General features: G+C 43.1%; 1 protein-coding gene across 1 annotated transcript in view; it reads left to right on the forward strand.

The window, feature by feature from the left end:
- The first annotated feature begins 1,621 nt into the window (after positions 1-1,621).
- LOC111694143 overlaps positions 1,622-17,919 on the forward strand; it is a 142,004-nt gene continuing 125,706 nt past the window's right edge. Inside the window, exons 1-2 of the mRNA XM_023461053.1 lie at positions 1,622-1,637; positions 1,739-1,866. Of these exons, the coding sequence (XP_023316821.1) occupies positions 1,622-1,637; positions 1,739-1,866 (144 nt within the window). The remainder of the gene's footprint in view (positions 1,638-1,738; positions 1,867-17,919) is intronic.

The following is a 17,919-nucleotide window of genomic DNA, read 5'->3' on the forward strand; positions in this document are numbered from 1 at the left end:
GAGCCGATGACGCTTTGGCAATTATTATATAGTTGTTGCGGAGCTACATGGTATAATATGTGCAGGTCTCCGGCTCGCGAGATATACCTGGAATGCCAAATGAGAAATCAGCGCGCGATGCAAGTCCCTCCCGCTGTAGTCGTCGCTCTTTCTCTCTTTCTCTCTTCCCCGCACTGACGCTTTGGACAGATTAAAAGCAATCTTATTATTATGAAGACGCGCGCGAGGTCACGTGATCAATCACAGAGAGAGAAAGAAAAACATACACGAACACATCTTGCTAGTGTGTGTGTGTGAGTGTGCGTAACATATTTCATGCATTATTGCGAGCAGCTTATAGGAGATGAGGACTATTGCACACAACTATGCGTGTTTGGATATGTATAGAATCTATTTCAACTCCAGGATAAGACGAGTGTGTTTGTAGATATATCAAGGCCCACCCGTTGTGGTTTCGGAATGTAGAGGCGGGGGAGGGGGTTATATGATCGCAAGTTCCACCTCACTATTACTCCCAACAGATATTACCTTCGAACGGAACATGCTTTTTACTCTCTATCTCTCTCTCTCTCTCTCTCTCTCTTTTTCAATCTTTGGCCTGCGAGCGTTGCCTTTGTTTTTCGCAAATTGATCCCGTTGCAAATATCGATCGATGCATGTCGGCGCGAGAAAATAGCATTATCATTCATTAATTGCATTTAATCGACTGCGTTTCGCCAAAGGCCCCACAGCTTATAAACGGCGAAATTGGTTATCCGGTTTCGATTAATATTTCATTACAGGCACGCATGTGTGGAACGCGCTTTCGTGCGAAATTTCACTTTATTTCGGTCGAGGTTTGTGTTCGTGATTTCGTAATAATACAAGCTATCCTTTCGCGTATTTTCAAGCCGGACCCTTTCAAAAGGATCAGAACTCAGGATATCACGCTGAAACGATCTACAATGGCAAATTGAATATGTCTACATGTTTGGATCTAGACGCGTAGAAATAATTAGGTGTATAAGTGAATGTTGACGAAGCAAATGTTATATCACTAATTTGTTAACTCATCTCAAGAACAATTAGAACTGGATATACACTAGCCAAAAGTGTAATGGTATTTTTAACATTTTATAGTTTATAATTTTCCACGTTTTAGTGACCATTTTTTGAGTACATCAAATTCGTGCAAATTACCATTTGAACATTTTTCACTAGTTTTTTCTTTAAGTATCTTAATTTAAAAAGTAAAATTGCGAGTAGTCATTAATATCTGTGTTTTGAATTACAAACATTTTTATACAATTATTTTGACTTGGCCACTTGCAGAATCATAGGTCAACTCACTCGCCATCTACTGGTGATGGATTAAAGTGTCATTTTCGAATATGAACTTATTAAAGACTAGTCTAAGTTTTTGTAATCTGTTTAATTATCATTTTTAGGTCATTTCAAATGCCCTTAGAATCTGTAACAGAAAAATGGTAAAAAACAAGCCAAAGCCTTTGTATTCTAAAACATTTTAAATAGCTATTTTTTGGTCATTATTTTTAGTAGGGATATTAGTTTGTGTGAATATTTATGATACACGTTGCCGGCAAAATCGATGCGGCAGTCCAGTTCATCATCAGGGTCACAAATGACACAGACGCATAGTATGCGGTGTACATTGTACGCGTATCGCGATTCACATCTCTGTATACCTTGTGTACTTATAAGTTTGTGCGAGTAATGATCATTTATTTTGTTTCGACAGAAAGTGCAGCTGTATACCTCTGTCGAACATGCGAGATTTCGCAGTGGTCATCTCTGAATATCTGCGAGTTCATCTACGATGCAACTTCAACAACTCCGAAGATCATTGTGATGTTTCCTGCACACTTGGTAAGTTGAAGATTCTTTCATTTTATTGATAATTTAAATTCATATAAATAAAAAAGCGACGAAACGTTCGCCTTTAAATTCCCAGTAAATATCAAACCCAGGAAAATTTGTCGCAATTCACTTTTTGCTGTGATATCCCTGGCGAGTCTTCAGAAAAACTTACGATTCAGTCAGATTCAAGGCAGCGCCGCTATCGAACCAATGATTTACCATGCGAATCTCCACAAGAGCATTTTATTATTCGATCGACTTTTTCCAGTTCTTTTGAAGCTCTTGCGCGAGAGCGGGCTCTCTTTCTTTGTTTGCAAAACACAGACATACATGAACGTTTTTATTTATTGTTGCGCTTCGGAAGCTGATACTTTTGCACCGATATCTCTTGATCGCTTTTGCTCGCTCTTTCTTTTTCTCTCCTGCCGCAGGAGCAGCATAAATAATACGCGAGAAAAGGCGCACTCACGTATGTGAATATGTGTGTGTGTCTGTGGGTCCGTTCGTGTGTGAGTGCGCGCAGCGTAAAAAGATAAAGGAAACAATGATACACTCTCTCTCTCTCTCTCGAAAATACACATGCACGGCCACATGCGCGCGCGGGCACGTGTATGTTAAGGGAATAATTTTTATAGCCAATATCGCTGGTGTGGTTATATTTACGATGGCATCACGCCGACGACGACACGCATGAATTTTTATAGGTCCCCGGGAAAAAAATCGCCGGGCGGCGGCCCGCTGTGCCGACGAAGACGACAACAAGACCACGACGCTCGAACGATGATTTAATATTTGGAGAAAATGCACACACGTATACGTGATTTGATAGTTGTTTGTGTGCGCCTAACCACCCAGCAGGAAGCCCTTGTGCGAGATCGAACAAAGTTTATAAATGTCCGCTCTGGAAATCTGCCAGCTTTATATAACGTCGAATTTGATTATTTCTACTTTTTTCATCTTTTTCTCTCTTTTTTTACAATTTTTTTCTATTATTTTATTTTTCGCGCTTTGCCTGCGACTATATGTATATTCGTAGGTGTTCAAGCAAGAGAAAAAACCACGTATACGTCGTGCTGTGATGAATGACACATGCAAATTTGTGCATGTGTGTGTGTGTCTGTGTGTCTGTGTGTGCCAGTGCTGCACTACTCCGTTATTGGCCGATTGTGAAAATTGTTCAAATCATGATTAGACTCTCTATCTCTCTCTGGCGTTGGCCTGTCCATCTCATTGATTGAACGCGTGATTTGAATTTTCGATGTGATTTGGCAAAATGATTTGCAGGATCTTATGCGCAACGCGATCGTGTCCTCGGCAGAAATTGCTTATACTCACAGGATAATTAAGTCCATATTGACGAGAGCAGTTCCTCGGGTGGCATGATTTAATCTTAGGTCCCACAATTACTTGCGTCTCACATATAAATTTGAACGAATGAAGTTATACATTATCACGAAGAGCGATTCTTGGGAATCAGTTTATATTGCATTTTGGGCTCGAGCACAAACTCGCACAAGGCCATAAGCTATCTCAGGTTATAATATAAGCTTTCGGAGAGGAACTCGTACGTGTGTATAATATAAGGAGGGCTCTGCGCGACGTGTCTAGCGACAAAGGACACTCTAAAGAGCGATCTTACGCTCTCGCGTCGTACTCTCGCTTTCTCTTCATTCTTTTAGCTCCTCATCCTCTTTTCTCTCTTTCTTTCTCTCCCTCTTTCCTTTTTACCCATTTTTTTTCTTTATTATTTTGTTTTGTCTTTTTTGCATTTTATTGTTGTTTTTTTGCTAACTTCGTCTGCGTGTGATGATACTGTACGACGATGCACTCGCATCCTAAGGTCCTCAATTTAGCTATGCGCGTGGTTAAAAAAAAGCAGTCATAAGATGCCTGCCTGCTCCTCGTTTATAATGCAAACGAAAGAAACAAAAAGTTCTTTGTGGTACAGTATCATTCGTTCTCAAAATACTTTTTTATCATTAATAAAATTATGCTCGAAGGTTGGTACATACATTTTGATGTGAAAAATACTTTTTTTTTTAATTTCATTATAATGAAGACAATGTTCTTTTCTTTCTTTTTTCTTTGATGAATCGAATCGCGGCTGAATATAGATCGACTGAGCCTCGCTACGTCCGGCATACGAAACCGCATGCATTTTTATGTATTCCAACATGCTCACGCACAAACATGCGTGTACGTCCTCTTAGACTTGTCCCTCGCCGCTTTGACCACAAAATCTTATTAATTTCTTGCAAATATCGCTGAATTCGTGTTACTTGTCGTGTTGCGCGAGCTATTTATTTGGATGATTGTGCCTTTTTTCATTTTTGCCGTATACACGCGTTGTACGGCCCAGCAGGATTTTAATTAACTCTCGCAGCAGAGCAGAGCCCGAGCTCGCAGCAGCTTTGTCTCGAGTAGATAGTAATGTGTCTCCGCGTGGCTCCGGATGCATTATAAATATTAATGCAATTATTAATAGCGAAATGCCGAGAAACGATCAAAGACAATCAAGGAATCCTGCGCAACGAGCGAGCGAGGGCAGAGACGAGAGACAGAGACGTGGATCTCTTGCAGTGTTGTAGGAGCCAGAGAGGGTTTTCGCGAAGCTGGAGAAAGGGAAGAGAGAGACTGAGCTTCGAGTGAGATTAATTATTAACGCCGGTAATTGAACTCCCTTCGATCTAAGATAGCCCCGCGCGCGCGTCGCGTCCTAGTCATCGTTGATTGCGGAGGAACAGACGACGAGTATTACTATATAGCCTATATACTATCGTTAATTTTCTTGGTTCCTCGCACGTATATGTACGCACACTTGCTCATACAAGCCTCGCACATACACACGCATACCCCCACACAGAGCTGCAGTACTCTACTCTGGGAACAATCAACTTTAATCAATTTGCATTGATTGCCCACCTATAGTATCTATAGATAGTTGTATATATAGGACAGGGACTCGCTGAGCGAGCCGCTCTGCGCAGCGATGTCCTTCGATTAATTTTCTCAACAAGCGACGATGTCAAGGCAAGTTTGACCGTATAGTAATGGCGGGGAAACGGCGGGGAAAGGAAAGCCGAGGAAAATCTTAATTGTCGATGAGATTCAAATTCCTCCCGCATGCGTCAAGGACAATTCAATTCGGACTACGTCGTGTGCTCGTGACTTTTATTTCACACGCTTGATGCGTGCGGCGCTGATGTCTGTCATTTTCTCTTAAATTCGTAATAAAGCAATTTTGACACTCTCGGAGCTGCGGAATAGAGAAGCGCGTGGCTGGCTGGCGCTGCCGGTGCAGCCACACGGGCAAGTTTGCTTCCTCATAACCTACCTTGCGCGCGGACATACTCGTGCTGTCGCTGCAGTGCACAGGCTAAAGTCAAACAACTTTCCAGTTGGCTTTGCTCAAACAAAACGTACACTCGCTAATTGCTTACGTCAGTCAAGACAGTGCACAGCTCAGGAGAGGAAAGGAGAGAGAGAGAGAAAGTCAATGGACCTCTCACCCTTAAATACACTAAACTCTCTTTTTGTTTCTCATAGCTTCTCTCTATACCTTGAGTCTGAGTCTCTTCCTCTCTTATAAGCTGCTAAAAGGTGCGATCCTTTTAACACCGAGGTCCATCAGTAGAAGTTAATTGGAAAAAGTAAGCCTGCATGAGGATTTGAGTGTGCTACGTATATCTACATCGACACACGTACATACACATAAATGAAGCTTCCGCTCGAACGAAATTGAGTCAAATTCGATCGAGATCGTCGCTCCGAGAAGGGGAAGAGAAAAAAATGGGAGTGTAAATATTTCATATATATATATATATATATATATATATCCAAGACAGAAAGAAAGACAGAGAGATGTGGACCGGATTATTTGTTGGGCGCGCGTTACCTTATTTTTTTTTTTTTTTTTTTTCATTTCTTCCACCGCATCCCTCGAATTAATACCCTGCATCTTTTAGCGNGTCTCCCCCTCTTCTCGTGATTTCTCTCGGTGATGTCCGCTGTCGACGCTTGCTCGGGCCCTGAGACGAACCAGGCGCGCACCTGTCCAGCTCGTTAAAAACTAAGCCGGGCGTAACGAGTGCGTGTGTGTTTATTATTCGAATAAAATAATGTGCTTCGACGCCCTTAATAAGTGTTTGCTCGAAAAATGTAACTGACACAAGAGAGATAGAGAGTGGGACGGAGAGAGAAATGCCCTTTGGGCTCTGCACGGGCATTATACAAGCGCGATCAGGCCTTCGAGCTTATATTGAAGATCGAATGCCGGAGCTGATTACGTTTGTAATGCACTTTGACGACTCTTTTATATCCTGCAATTCAGTCGTGAATGCTCGGTTTATTTTTTTAATTTAATGATCTACGCACCATTGGGAAAATAAATCATTTCCGCGCGCTAATGATTGGTGATATTACTAACTAAAGATACCAAAGTTTAGGGTGCTACGTTCTGTGAAAAGATAACATGATAGCTTGCTAAATAAAGTGACTCAAGAACAGCACATAAATAGGACTATACGTCTATGTCCGCGTGCCCTTTGCTGCTTTTTTTCATCTTCAAATGCTTATCTAATCTAACTATGAACGAGATTTACGTATCTGTTTACGCGCGTACCCATAGCCAATAGTCGGCGATGAATTTCGATAGAGTGCACGTGGTTATATGGGGTTATATGGGGCGAGATAATCGGTAGCAATCCTCGATACGAGTCTGTACGTCCGATAAAGCACGTGTGTACGCGTCTAGGTATATATGTTTGCACAAAGCAACTTTCGAGTAATTATAGCTGCAGCAGAGAGTACTATATATGTGTATTTATACTGCTCCTAATGATGTATGCTCTCTCTCTCACTCGATGCCTGTATATTATACAAACATATATTTATACATATGCGTGTGTTGATTAGTATACATATACATACACACAACGTCATACTATAAATGACAGTTATATATATACGCACAATATGTATCGGTTTATCGAAACGAAAAATTATTATCGTTTTCCAAATGCACTCGAATTGTAAAAAAAACCAGACGCAAAAAATGTCATTTCAATTTCGCAGACTTATACAGGGAAAAGGGGGTCGCGAATTAATAAACGTGTAGCTCCACAGCATACATAATGTTCAGTGAAAAATATTGTATTTTACCAAGAAAGGCGGCTCTGCCGGGACCAACGCGGCAGAAGTAACGCTGTATGCGCGCTGGCAGTAACAATGGTTATATAACTGCCCCGGCTTGCAAAATGACAAAAACACATAATATAATGAAAACCAAGAGAGCAGCGAGAGAAAGAGAGGCACACTCTGCAAGCACATATACAATATTAATTCGCGGAAACGAAGCAATTAATAGCCGAGAGAGAGAAAGGCCAGTCCGGGGCTTTCTCGCATGAAAAAATTCTTAACTCGATCATTACGAGTGATTGCCGCTCTTCCCAAAGAGAAGCCAGATCGTGTATATCCTCTCCGACATGACTATCACATCCAGCGTACATATCACCGCGTGCAACACACGTACATATCGACGCAAAATCGTATGCTCGGATATATTTTTGTTTTATTATATTTTTTTTCTCGTTTTTTTTTCATCTTATACTCTTGGCTGCGTTACCGACGTCACTTTGAGTCTACCTCATGGGATATACACTGCGGATATACAGCGTGTCGCGATCGTGAAAAAGAAACGTACAAAAAGTCACCAATTCGCTCTCACTCCCATAGATATCGCGTCCAAGCGCGGGCGCACATAACAATATACATACACCACCACCACCACCACCACCACCACCACCACTACCATGACTATCAGCCTCCTCCCTTTTTCCTCGCATTCGGAGCCCAGCGTGCTCGTATGTGTATAGCAACAAACAAAGAAGTAGACTTTCCAGTGCGCGAACATTGATGCTCTCGCGCGCTCGGGTATTAACTGGTGTGTAGCGAGCTCTCTCTCTCTCTCTCTCTAGCTTAACAACGACGAGCTCGAGCGATGACAAAAAAAAGTTCTGACGACGCGATATCGCGTCATGCGTTATCAATGTAGACATGTCGATGGATTCGAAAAATGAAATTTGAGAAAAATGAAGGACACACACAGTGGCGTAGCAGCAGTGCAAGCGCATACATAAAGCGCGCCCGCGCACGTATGTGCACGCGTATATGTAATCTACAAAAAGGGTGATTGAGACAATGCCGGAGCATCGAGACAAAAGCTCGCGCTCGTCTGTGCAGCGCAGCGCGTTTATAACGATGACGATTGTGGATGACGCTTTATGTTATACTAGGCGCGCAACGCACGGCTAACTATGTGAGCGCGAGCGAGCGAGCTTTGTAACTCGCATATGTATAGGAGAGAAATAAGCCTCGTTATACGCTGGGATGGCTTTGGATAAAAAAAAGAGGAAAAAAAAGGTGAAAATTTCAACTTGCGCTCAACGAGCGAGCCTAAGGAGTAGTGATTTCGTTCGATTATCGGCTCTCCCGAGTGCCTGCGGTGTATAGCACGTATTTTTCCAGCGAGTCGCCAAGTGTGAAAATACTTATACATGACCGGGCGATCGGTCGGTACTCGGTAAATACGAAAAAGTCGTGGACTACAGCGATTGCGGTGCTGGGCAATCTTCGACGAGGAGAGCGGCGCATGATTGCCCGCAGGAAAGTTACACCCACACCACCGTACCATCTTTTACGTATGTATGTGTGTAAAAGATAGTAATTGCAGGGTTGTACACAAACACACAGATATACATACGTGTATAGCACCAATTCTCAAGTTTGAGATCGATCACACCGCGAGAGACTATATATACGAAGATCATGTGCTTGGGTCTTTATACGCGGCCGTAGCGAGTACGGAGTCAGGATGATAATGCCGCGGGAAAAAGATCACGATGTAATGATGGCGCTCGAAGATCCGAGCCATGGAACAGTTCTCACATTATTCTGCACCCATGCCTCTTGTGTATTTTCTCTGTATATAGCATATCCCTCTGTCACGAACGCACAATCGGCGAAAAGTTGACCCTCGTTTAGCTCTGCAGCGCACCACTTCAAGATATGGGATTAAAAGATGATTACACGATACATCATGTAGCATATGCTACGTTCGTGTGTGTGTACTTTTATCGCTAAAAGTTTTTGTTGTCCGAGAAGCCGAATAACGTGCCAATTTCGAAATTGTAAATCAGATTAACACCGCGCCGGTCCGGGCGATCCTTTGAAAGATGCCAACAACTACGCATAAATTGCAGCGAGCGAGCGCGCGCGCGCGCGAAGAACTCGTTTGATCGGCTAATTAAGCCTCGCGCTTGGTATAGCATGAACCTCTACACTCATACACATACGTACGCAGAGACGAGTCCATGTACGTACGAACGTAATAACGAAAAAGTGTCTCGGATAGCGAGCGAGCTAAAGGCGATTTAATTAACGTGTCTTGGAGAACGAGCAATGACACTGATGCGTCCTGACGCACTCGCACACAGACACACACACACACAAACTCATATATAATACGCACAGGTACATCATCCCCGGTACTCGCGAGCCGAAGCAGCAGCACATAACACAGTGGCAAATTACAATTTATAGCGCTTGGGTCTCTCTCTCGCTCTCTTTCTCTGGGCGCTAATCGACGCACACACGGAACGAATCTCGTGTGATATGCTATAAATTACGTTTTTCGGAGAGTATAGTTCATGAGTATAAGCGCAGACTCACTCATACACAACGCACGAATGCGCGAGCGAGCTCGATTGTAAATCTCTTCGGAGCAACTCCTCCCTTATTCCTCGCGCATTATAACCTAAGAAAGCCCAGAGTATATAAGACTTTATTATAAATCCTTTTTAATACATCACATCTCTCCGTGGCATAAAGGTGTATGGTAATAACCGAATCAGCTGCGATTCCATTTTCTCCCATTCCCAATTTTGATGCTGATGAATTTTTCGAATTTGTATTTGTCGAGTTCGTTATATAATTACTATATTTTTTTCGATTCGTCAACATTTTTTTTATTATGATTCTTCAAATTACTATCGTAAATATGGGCATTTTGCGCAAGGATTACGCAAACTCGTGGTACATATATAAGTTATAAATTAGCCGGCGGCGTTTATCAGCCTGTGATTGTTGAATGATGATTGTGTATCTATTTATCCCAATTAATTCTCAACATCCGCTAACGATTAATTTATTTCAAATTAACATACGAATATGCACGCATTTGCCTACCAGCGGATGCTTCATTAATATCCCACTGGACATTTTATTTCATTCAATAAATATTTGCACGCTCGGTTCATGAGATCGTTGAGCTTATAAAACTGAATTGCATATAAAAATACTCGGAAAATACCGCCTTGCGCTGTCTCGTGATAGTAAATTTCGATTCAAAATTACTTTCGGTCGAAAAAAATGTAACGAAGGTGTTGGACGATTAGCACGTGGCAAATGGCACCTCGTTTTTTTGTATACAATACGTTGTGCGCAGTTTTCTGAGAAAGAACATTTACACAAACTTTTACTAGCTCCTGACAGCTGCACGTGTACAATATATGCTCGAAGGGGGAATCTCATCGGCACCTTTTGAGGACTTTAATTTTGGTAAATGATTCGGGAGATAAGGCACGTCTGCATCGGACACTCGACTGTCCAGGCCTTTATCCGTCCTCGAAATTAACTAAAACTGACAAATGAAATTTCGTTTGGGTCTTGAAATGAGTGCCTCTAGACGACGTGATTATTTTGATTAATAAAATTAGTGGGAGAAAAAAAATATGCAATTTCAATTCGTGAAAATCCTACAATATATTTTCATCGTTACATAAATAATAGTTACAAGAAAATGAAAATAAAGGAAACAATATCTCCTCTAAATCGTTGATAATAATCCGAGTTTTGTTTCTGATTTAATTTTTAACCCTCGCATAGATATACAAGCTAAACATTTCATAACACTCAACGTGCGTAATGAGATGAAGCTGAGTGGAAATGTATTTTTTTCTTTCAAATAAGTCTCCTGATTATCTGCATAATATTCCATAATATTCCGTTTAATTAATTTTCAATTTACGCAACTTGTATTTTATGGAGCTTTAAAATTGCTCATAAATACGTTGAAGAAAATGAAAAACAAAAATAAAAAAGTAAAAAAATAAAAAAATACTAATATTACAAGATTTGCGTTAATTGCCATAACTTGTATCTGAATCAGGTCTTGACATCAAATATGACAAAAAGTAATTAAATGGCTTTGCATGCTTTGCTTCGTGACGATGATGTCAGATGAAAACATGTATCCATCAGACTGGCGTTCAATGACTATAATATGTTCTTATCTCTACGTTCTGATCAGCGGACCGTAACTGCAACCGATGACCAGATTTCAGAATTTAGAGTTCTTTGAAATAAATAAACTAGAAGCTGGACTGAATGGTTTTCAGGATCTTTTTGGTAATTTCATCGCAAAACTGATATCACAGCTCCTAACGAGCTCCATGTCCACACTCGATGGTGTGAAAATAATGATCCTGTCGTATTTGTTTCAAAATTGATCTAGCCTTTGCTCGTGCTGACTGGACACGATAAACTAAAAATAAACAACAAGTGCAGAAAAAAAGTAAATGCGTAGCAAAAAGCGCACACATTTTTCAGAGTCTCGACGGCGGAAAAGCTGTGCTCTTCCCTAATTGATAGAAAATTCCTTGTTCCCAAGATTCTCGGCTGACGCGGGTAATACATATTATCCGACTTTGCGCTTGGAGAAATTTTGCAACGACGCAACGTCGTCGCCATAAAACAGGTCGTAACTGGATAAGTACTTTGCAAGGATTTGTTATCCCAGTCTTGCAATACTTCAAGCATTGTATATACGTGTGTGTGCGTATTTATGTGTATGGGTAGCGAAGCTATATACATGTGTATGTAAAGGTCCGCGTCAGTGCAGTGCAACGCACGGCTCGCATACCGACGAGTATATGCCGTCACTTTTTTCCTTGGTCTGGAAGAGCTCGAATCGAGAGGGAGAAAAGGTTAAGAGGAGAGAAAGAGAAAAAAAACAGTTAATTAGGACATCGTGGCCGCGTGCGCGCGAGTTCGTGCTTTCTTCCTACCCTCTCGAGTTAGTTGATATGTGGGAAAAATTCCTTTTCGGTAATTATCTCGAAAATCCACAAATTGCTTTATTAGCTGGTATTTTTTCGAGCGGCGCCTCATTGCTGCCGCTGATGCTGCTCATCATACATCATATATAACGTCCCAGCGTATCTTCGCCACTTTGGTCGTCACTTTTCGCGATCGCGTATATGTAATACTCATAAGGACGTGAAAAACAGCCCATTAAGCCTAAGGAAGCCTAAGGTGTATCGATTATCATTATTTCATTGAGGAGTCGTCGACACACGAGGTCGAGAATTGCTCCAAAGAGAGAAAGATATCTTCGAGTAAATGCGTGCGTGGATGAGATGACAGGGGCATAATATAATGAATATGAGCCTTGCTGCATATACCGAAAGCAGAGATTCAACCTGTACCCGTAGAGGATTTTTACATGACGAGAAACGGAAAGAAACAGAGAAAGAGAGAGAGAATCAAGCGAGCGCGAGGGGGGAAAAATAAACGAGAGAAACCAGTTCATTAGCGACACGACGACGTGGCGCGCGAACGGGTAGTACCACTACGGCCATATAACCCCCTTATTTTATTTAGCTTTTTACACGCGATCACGTACATGTATATCTATACGGATAATCGCCGATCATCCGCGCCTCTTTTCTCGCGTTCTCTGTATACACGTATCTCTTTCTCTCGCTCGGAGATTCGTCTCTTTCTCTGGTCTCTCTTTGACTCGTGCAAAAAAGTGTCGATATTCGCTTTAATATAAACGCTCGCACTCGTTACCTACATCAAATAGGTAAGCTGAGATCGAATGTCGAAAATAACGTTCTAACAAAGGATCGTCGGCCCAGGGCAGAGGAAAAACGAGCTTTCGAGTATGAAAATAAAAAACACACATAGACTCGCGTGCGCTGCTGCTGCTGCTGATCTCGTTTCTATGCGTGTGTGTGTGTGTGTGTGTGTGAGAGAGAGAGAGAGAGAGAGAGAGAGAGAGAGAGAGAGCAGAGCATGGCTTGGCTTACACAATCGTGGAAAAAAAAACGAATTTGGAAAGAGAGTAGCAATTTTCCTGCTGCAGACCTCGGCGTGCGCGCGCGCGAGGGGGAGTGGCACCGCCGCCGCGCGCGGAACGAATTAATTGACAAAGATGGCATTTTCCGCGTCACCGCTGTCTCTGTCTCTCTCTCCCTCGCTCTCTTTCCAGCGACCAGAGCCAACGCAAATATTCGATGGACGATTCGGTTGATCGAACACATTTTAATCAATTCTATTAGTGCTGTCCCTGTCCTCCTCCTACCCCCACGGTGATCCCGGCTCTGTATGTGTATGCGCGTGTGTGTACTAGCTCTTCATTGTCAGAGTTGTCGCGTGGTTGCGTCGAGGATACTGTCCTACAATCCTATAGCTGCTGCTGGCCGTCGACGAGCTCATGTGCCTGCCTGCCCACCCGCGCGCTCTATCGACCGCGAGAGAGAAAGACTGAGTTACTCGCGCGCTATTCGGTGACATGATTTTTTATCGGCGCATACACACAAACGCACACATGTTCGATCAATATATAACCAACCAATTTGCCTTTTTCGACCGAAAATTTTTTCAAGCACGGCCTCGACTCGATTCGTTAAAATTCAATCCTTCTGTGGCTGTATATGGACGTGCCGTTGCCTTTAATGTTTTCTTTCCACTAAGACTGCGAACATTACAGAACAAACGAATGGATATATACAGGAGCTTTGTGCATGCTTGATTATATGCAAGTATTTATCTACGAGTGAAAGAAAATCTATCGCTAACTGCACACAAACACACACATGCATATGTACACGTTTGAATTTACATATTCGTCGATCATCGGATGCTCTCGCGCTAATTGGTCAGCAGAAACTCGCGTGAATGTACAGCATGCAGTGTGTGCAGTGCGGGCGATTAATGGCCCCGCGCCGCGTGCCCAGTGCGTCACTGCTACACAGCAAATTAAAAGGAAAGCCATCGTCGCTGTGCATGTGTGCAGGATTGCTGTATGTGTATGTGGACGTCAGCCAAGCTCTCGCACCCTTTAATCTGTTACAAGGCGCTTACATACGGGAGGCCGTCATCATCGTCGCCTACGCTTGCATCGGACCGTTATTTTTCTAACTGAATGATAACACGCTACGCGATATCACGCGGCACTTTGGTCTCTTGGCATTTCTCGTTTTTCCAAAGACAACAAGGCGTATTTGCGCCAAACTCGAGCTCCGATTAATGATTCGCTCTCAAAGGTGTGTGTGTGTGTGTGTGTGTGTTTGCTTGTATGCGATAACTCGTCGACACACAAGCGAATTAAGATTCATCGTCGCGAGAGCTTACATGTGGCAGCAAGAGCTCGCAAGTCCAAACGCATCAGCTTTAACGTCTTTATATTCTCGAGCTACTCTCAACGAACATCTGAGATCTGTCTTGCATTTGGCCAAGTCGCTGCTGAGCGCGTCTGCTTTTTTAGACCTTGTATCCCATCCAGCGCCGCCTGCGCACGCTAAGTAGTAGTAGTCGTCGAGTCTCTTTGGATGCGGCCATATGCGCTCAGGCGCGAAAGTTCGATAAAGCGTGACACATATCGTGGGAACGCGCGCCGAGCGGCCGTCTTTCTGCACACGCAGCTTGTGAGATTTACATAAATGCGTGCACGCGGATAGAAGAGAGAACTGCGAGAGAGAGAGAGAGAAAGTGAGGAGTCATAAGTGCGCGAGTCAGCGGTCATTTTTCCTAAATCGCCGACAGACGAATTAATTTGAATAAAATCGACTTATCTTAATGAAATTGATGTTTTCGCAAACGGGATAATTTTTGCAATCGCCCAAAGCCGATACGTATTATAAGACCGGTATATATCTTGGCTCTCACTTTCTCCCCCGTTGTATTTATGTGCTTGTAATAATTCCTTGTCAAATTGGAGAGATAAAAAGATCCATCGTATATCGAAGGAAGCTAGCGCGGGGCTATAATAAAAAGCGAAGATTGCAGCTCTGCGGCAATAATAGATGGTCCTAGAAAAGTGGCGATTGCCAGATCTTCTTATATATACGGTATACTATATATATACAGGACGCAGCCCAGAGAAAAAGTGCCCGTAATAGCTTTTCCCGCTTGCCTGCGCGCTTGCGCTCCCGAGTGTGTGTGTGTGTGTGTGTGTATATGGTCCAAAGTTTTTTCTACTTCAAGTCTCTAAGCTTCTCTCTCTTTCAAATCGAATACGGACGTTATATTCGCGCTCGCACACGCACATTTCAGCCGGAAAATTAACATATAAATTAGGCCAAGTTCGAGGTTTGCAGCTCGCGCGCGCGCAGGTAATAAAATAAGAGAGCCTAGCCTAGCACTTGAAATATTTTCAATTATACGAAACGACCTCCCACTGATCGATTTTACACACGCTCACACACACACACAGACACACACAGACATACACATTCTATATGCGCTGCTACTCGCTCCTATCTCAACGCGCGCGCGCGCGAGGCCGTAAAGTTGGTAACTTATATTGGATGCTCGCGGGACTATTTCGCCCACATATTTTTCCATCGGCCTATGGAGTTGTGGAAAAAAGGAATATAGCGCGCTAGCCCACCCGCTCGTCCGCGCGCGCGTGAGTTTCATATATAAATGCAAGCCGACGGGGAAATTGTTGAATCAGAATACCGCCGGCTACAAAATCTTCCTCTGCTTCTGCTGCTGCAGTGTGCGAATGTACTGGTCACTGCCTGTATGTGTGTGTGTGCCAGAACTACGCAATTTTTCCCTTCCCCTTCCGGCCTCATGAGGCACACATACGCACACGAAAAAAAAAAGAAATCTAGTGATTTACATGAAGGAATTGAAAGAGGGTAATTTTGCTCGTGACTATAGGTATATATAACGCAACACGCACGGCGGGCATTTATCGTGGCTTTTCGCGCAAGAATAAATCTACAGGCTTTATGATACGACCCCCTTCGCGCAGATACAACCTGGCCACATGGAGAACTTATTCATTCGACGGTATCGAGGAAAATTCTCTACTTTTTTTTACACTTTTACCTCGTTGTTGGATGTGCGCATGTGTGCGTGTGTGTACATAAATATATTTGCACGCACACACGCATACAGATCAACACGCAGGGGCACAGAGCTGCGCGACAGACAATGGGAGAATTAATACCGCGCCATGCAGTTGAGCTCGAAGAATCGAGCGAATGCATCACGCGGGTGGATTTATGAAGGTTCGCTCGTTAAATCGCATTTGCAATAAAATCGCTTGCGCGCGGACTCTTGCCCTTCAAGAGAAAACCACACGGTATGGCCGTTTGATTTCGAGTCCAGAGAGAAAGAGCTGCGAGTGCGAGTTGCGCGCGGAGCACAAAGGCCAAACTTAGAGAGCTCGCAATAAATAATCCGTGAATTCAAAGGTTTAAAATAATAAAAAAAAAAGAAAAGCTCGCGATATATACGGAACGAAATAAAAAACAACTCCAGGCAGTGTGTGCATGCGGAGGTATTACACTCGCGCGCGCGCGTTTATTGGCACGACGAGAGGGAGCTGATAAAAAAAAAGGAAAAAAAAGAAGGTAAATATTATCGTAAGCAGGTCATCCATCTGTAATCAAGCAATAACTATTTGTCAGATAGCGCGTATCAGAGAGCTCGAGTGTATATATATATACTGCGCTGAGAGAGGGCGAGGAAAGACGAGGCTAAAACCCGAGCTAATTCGACATCCATGTCGTACACAGATTCGCTATCGGCTATCTCTTTCTATCGGAGCTACAGCATATTCGCATTAGCCTGGCCAGGACCGCAGAGCATACACACACACAGGTATACATTTACACTCATATACACACATTCGCAACTCGCTCGTACTGCTTTATAAGTACCTCAAGACTTATGTGTGTGTATATACTGGTATATATAAGCCAAGAGCTTCAGATCGAGAGGACCCCGTCTCGTTTGAACACACGTATATATTTCGTTCGCAGAACCACCATACACACACCGAGACACACAGCAAAGATTATCGACGTCGTTACTCTTTCCAACATCTTCATTCAACGTGCGCGTGCACCTACACACTCGCATGTACGGCAAAGAGAGAGAAAGAGAGAGAGAGAGAGAGAGAGAGAGAGAGAGAGAGAGACATGTGCTGAGAGACGTCGTTGCTGTCGCTCGTCGTCGAATAAATCGGAAATTCGCTCGCCATAGAAAATGGGACGACTCCGAAGAGAGAGAGAGAGAGAGACACGCAGAGAGTAATCGTTACACGCGTTCGTTTTAATTTTCTCCCCGAACGAGGAGACGGTCTTCTTCTCCTTGTCCTTCATTCAGCTGGTCTCGGGATCAATTTGTCGCCGCGCGTGCGAGTTTGGAAAAACTTGGAATTTTTCTCAGTCTGCGCGAGAGACGGTACATCGGAGACTTGCAAAAAAAGGGTAAAAAGAATTAGGGAACTGCTAATTCGTCCGGTGTTTTAAATCTATCGAGCCCTGCTCTCCTTTTTCTGCACCTCTTTCCTGATATCGCGTTTGCTACAACTCGTGTATACACATTCGCATAACACGAAGAGCCGTGAGCCGGACATATCTAAAGTGGTTCTCACTTAAGGCTTGCTGCCTCTCTCGCACTCGTGCATGTGTATGTGTCTGTACACGCGTGTGTGCATTATACGACGTTGACTCTTTGAAAAGAGATCCAGCTGTAAAAACTCCGATCCCGCTCTTATAAGTGAGTATATGTAGTGCAGCGGTCTTGACTAATATGCATCGAGGCCCCGAAAGGTGTGAATACAAAGATAAAGATACACATTTTATTGGCACGACTCGAGGTATTTATTGCGCCGATTACCGCGTCAATAATAAATTGAAGCCCTGCGAATCTGCAGATTTTGGACCAATTTTTGATTTGTCCAAAGAAAAAAGTTCA

This window comes from Trichogramma pretiosum, unplaced genomic scaffold (assembly GCF_000599845.2).
Source record: "Trichogramma pretiosum strain Unisexual culture from Peru unplaced genomic scaffold, Tpre_2.0 scaffold18, whole genome shotgun sequence".
In the NCBI taxonomy this organism is placed as follows: Eukaryota; Metazoa; Arthropoda; class Insecta; order Hymenoptera; family Trichogrammatidae; genus Trichogramma; species Trichogramma pretiosum.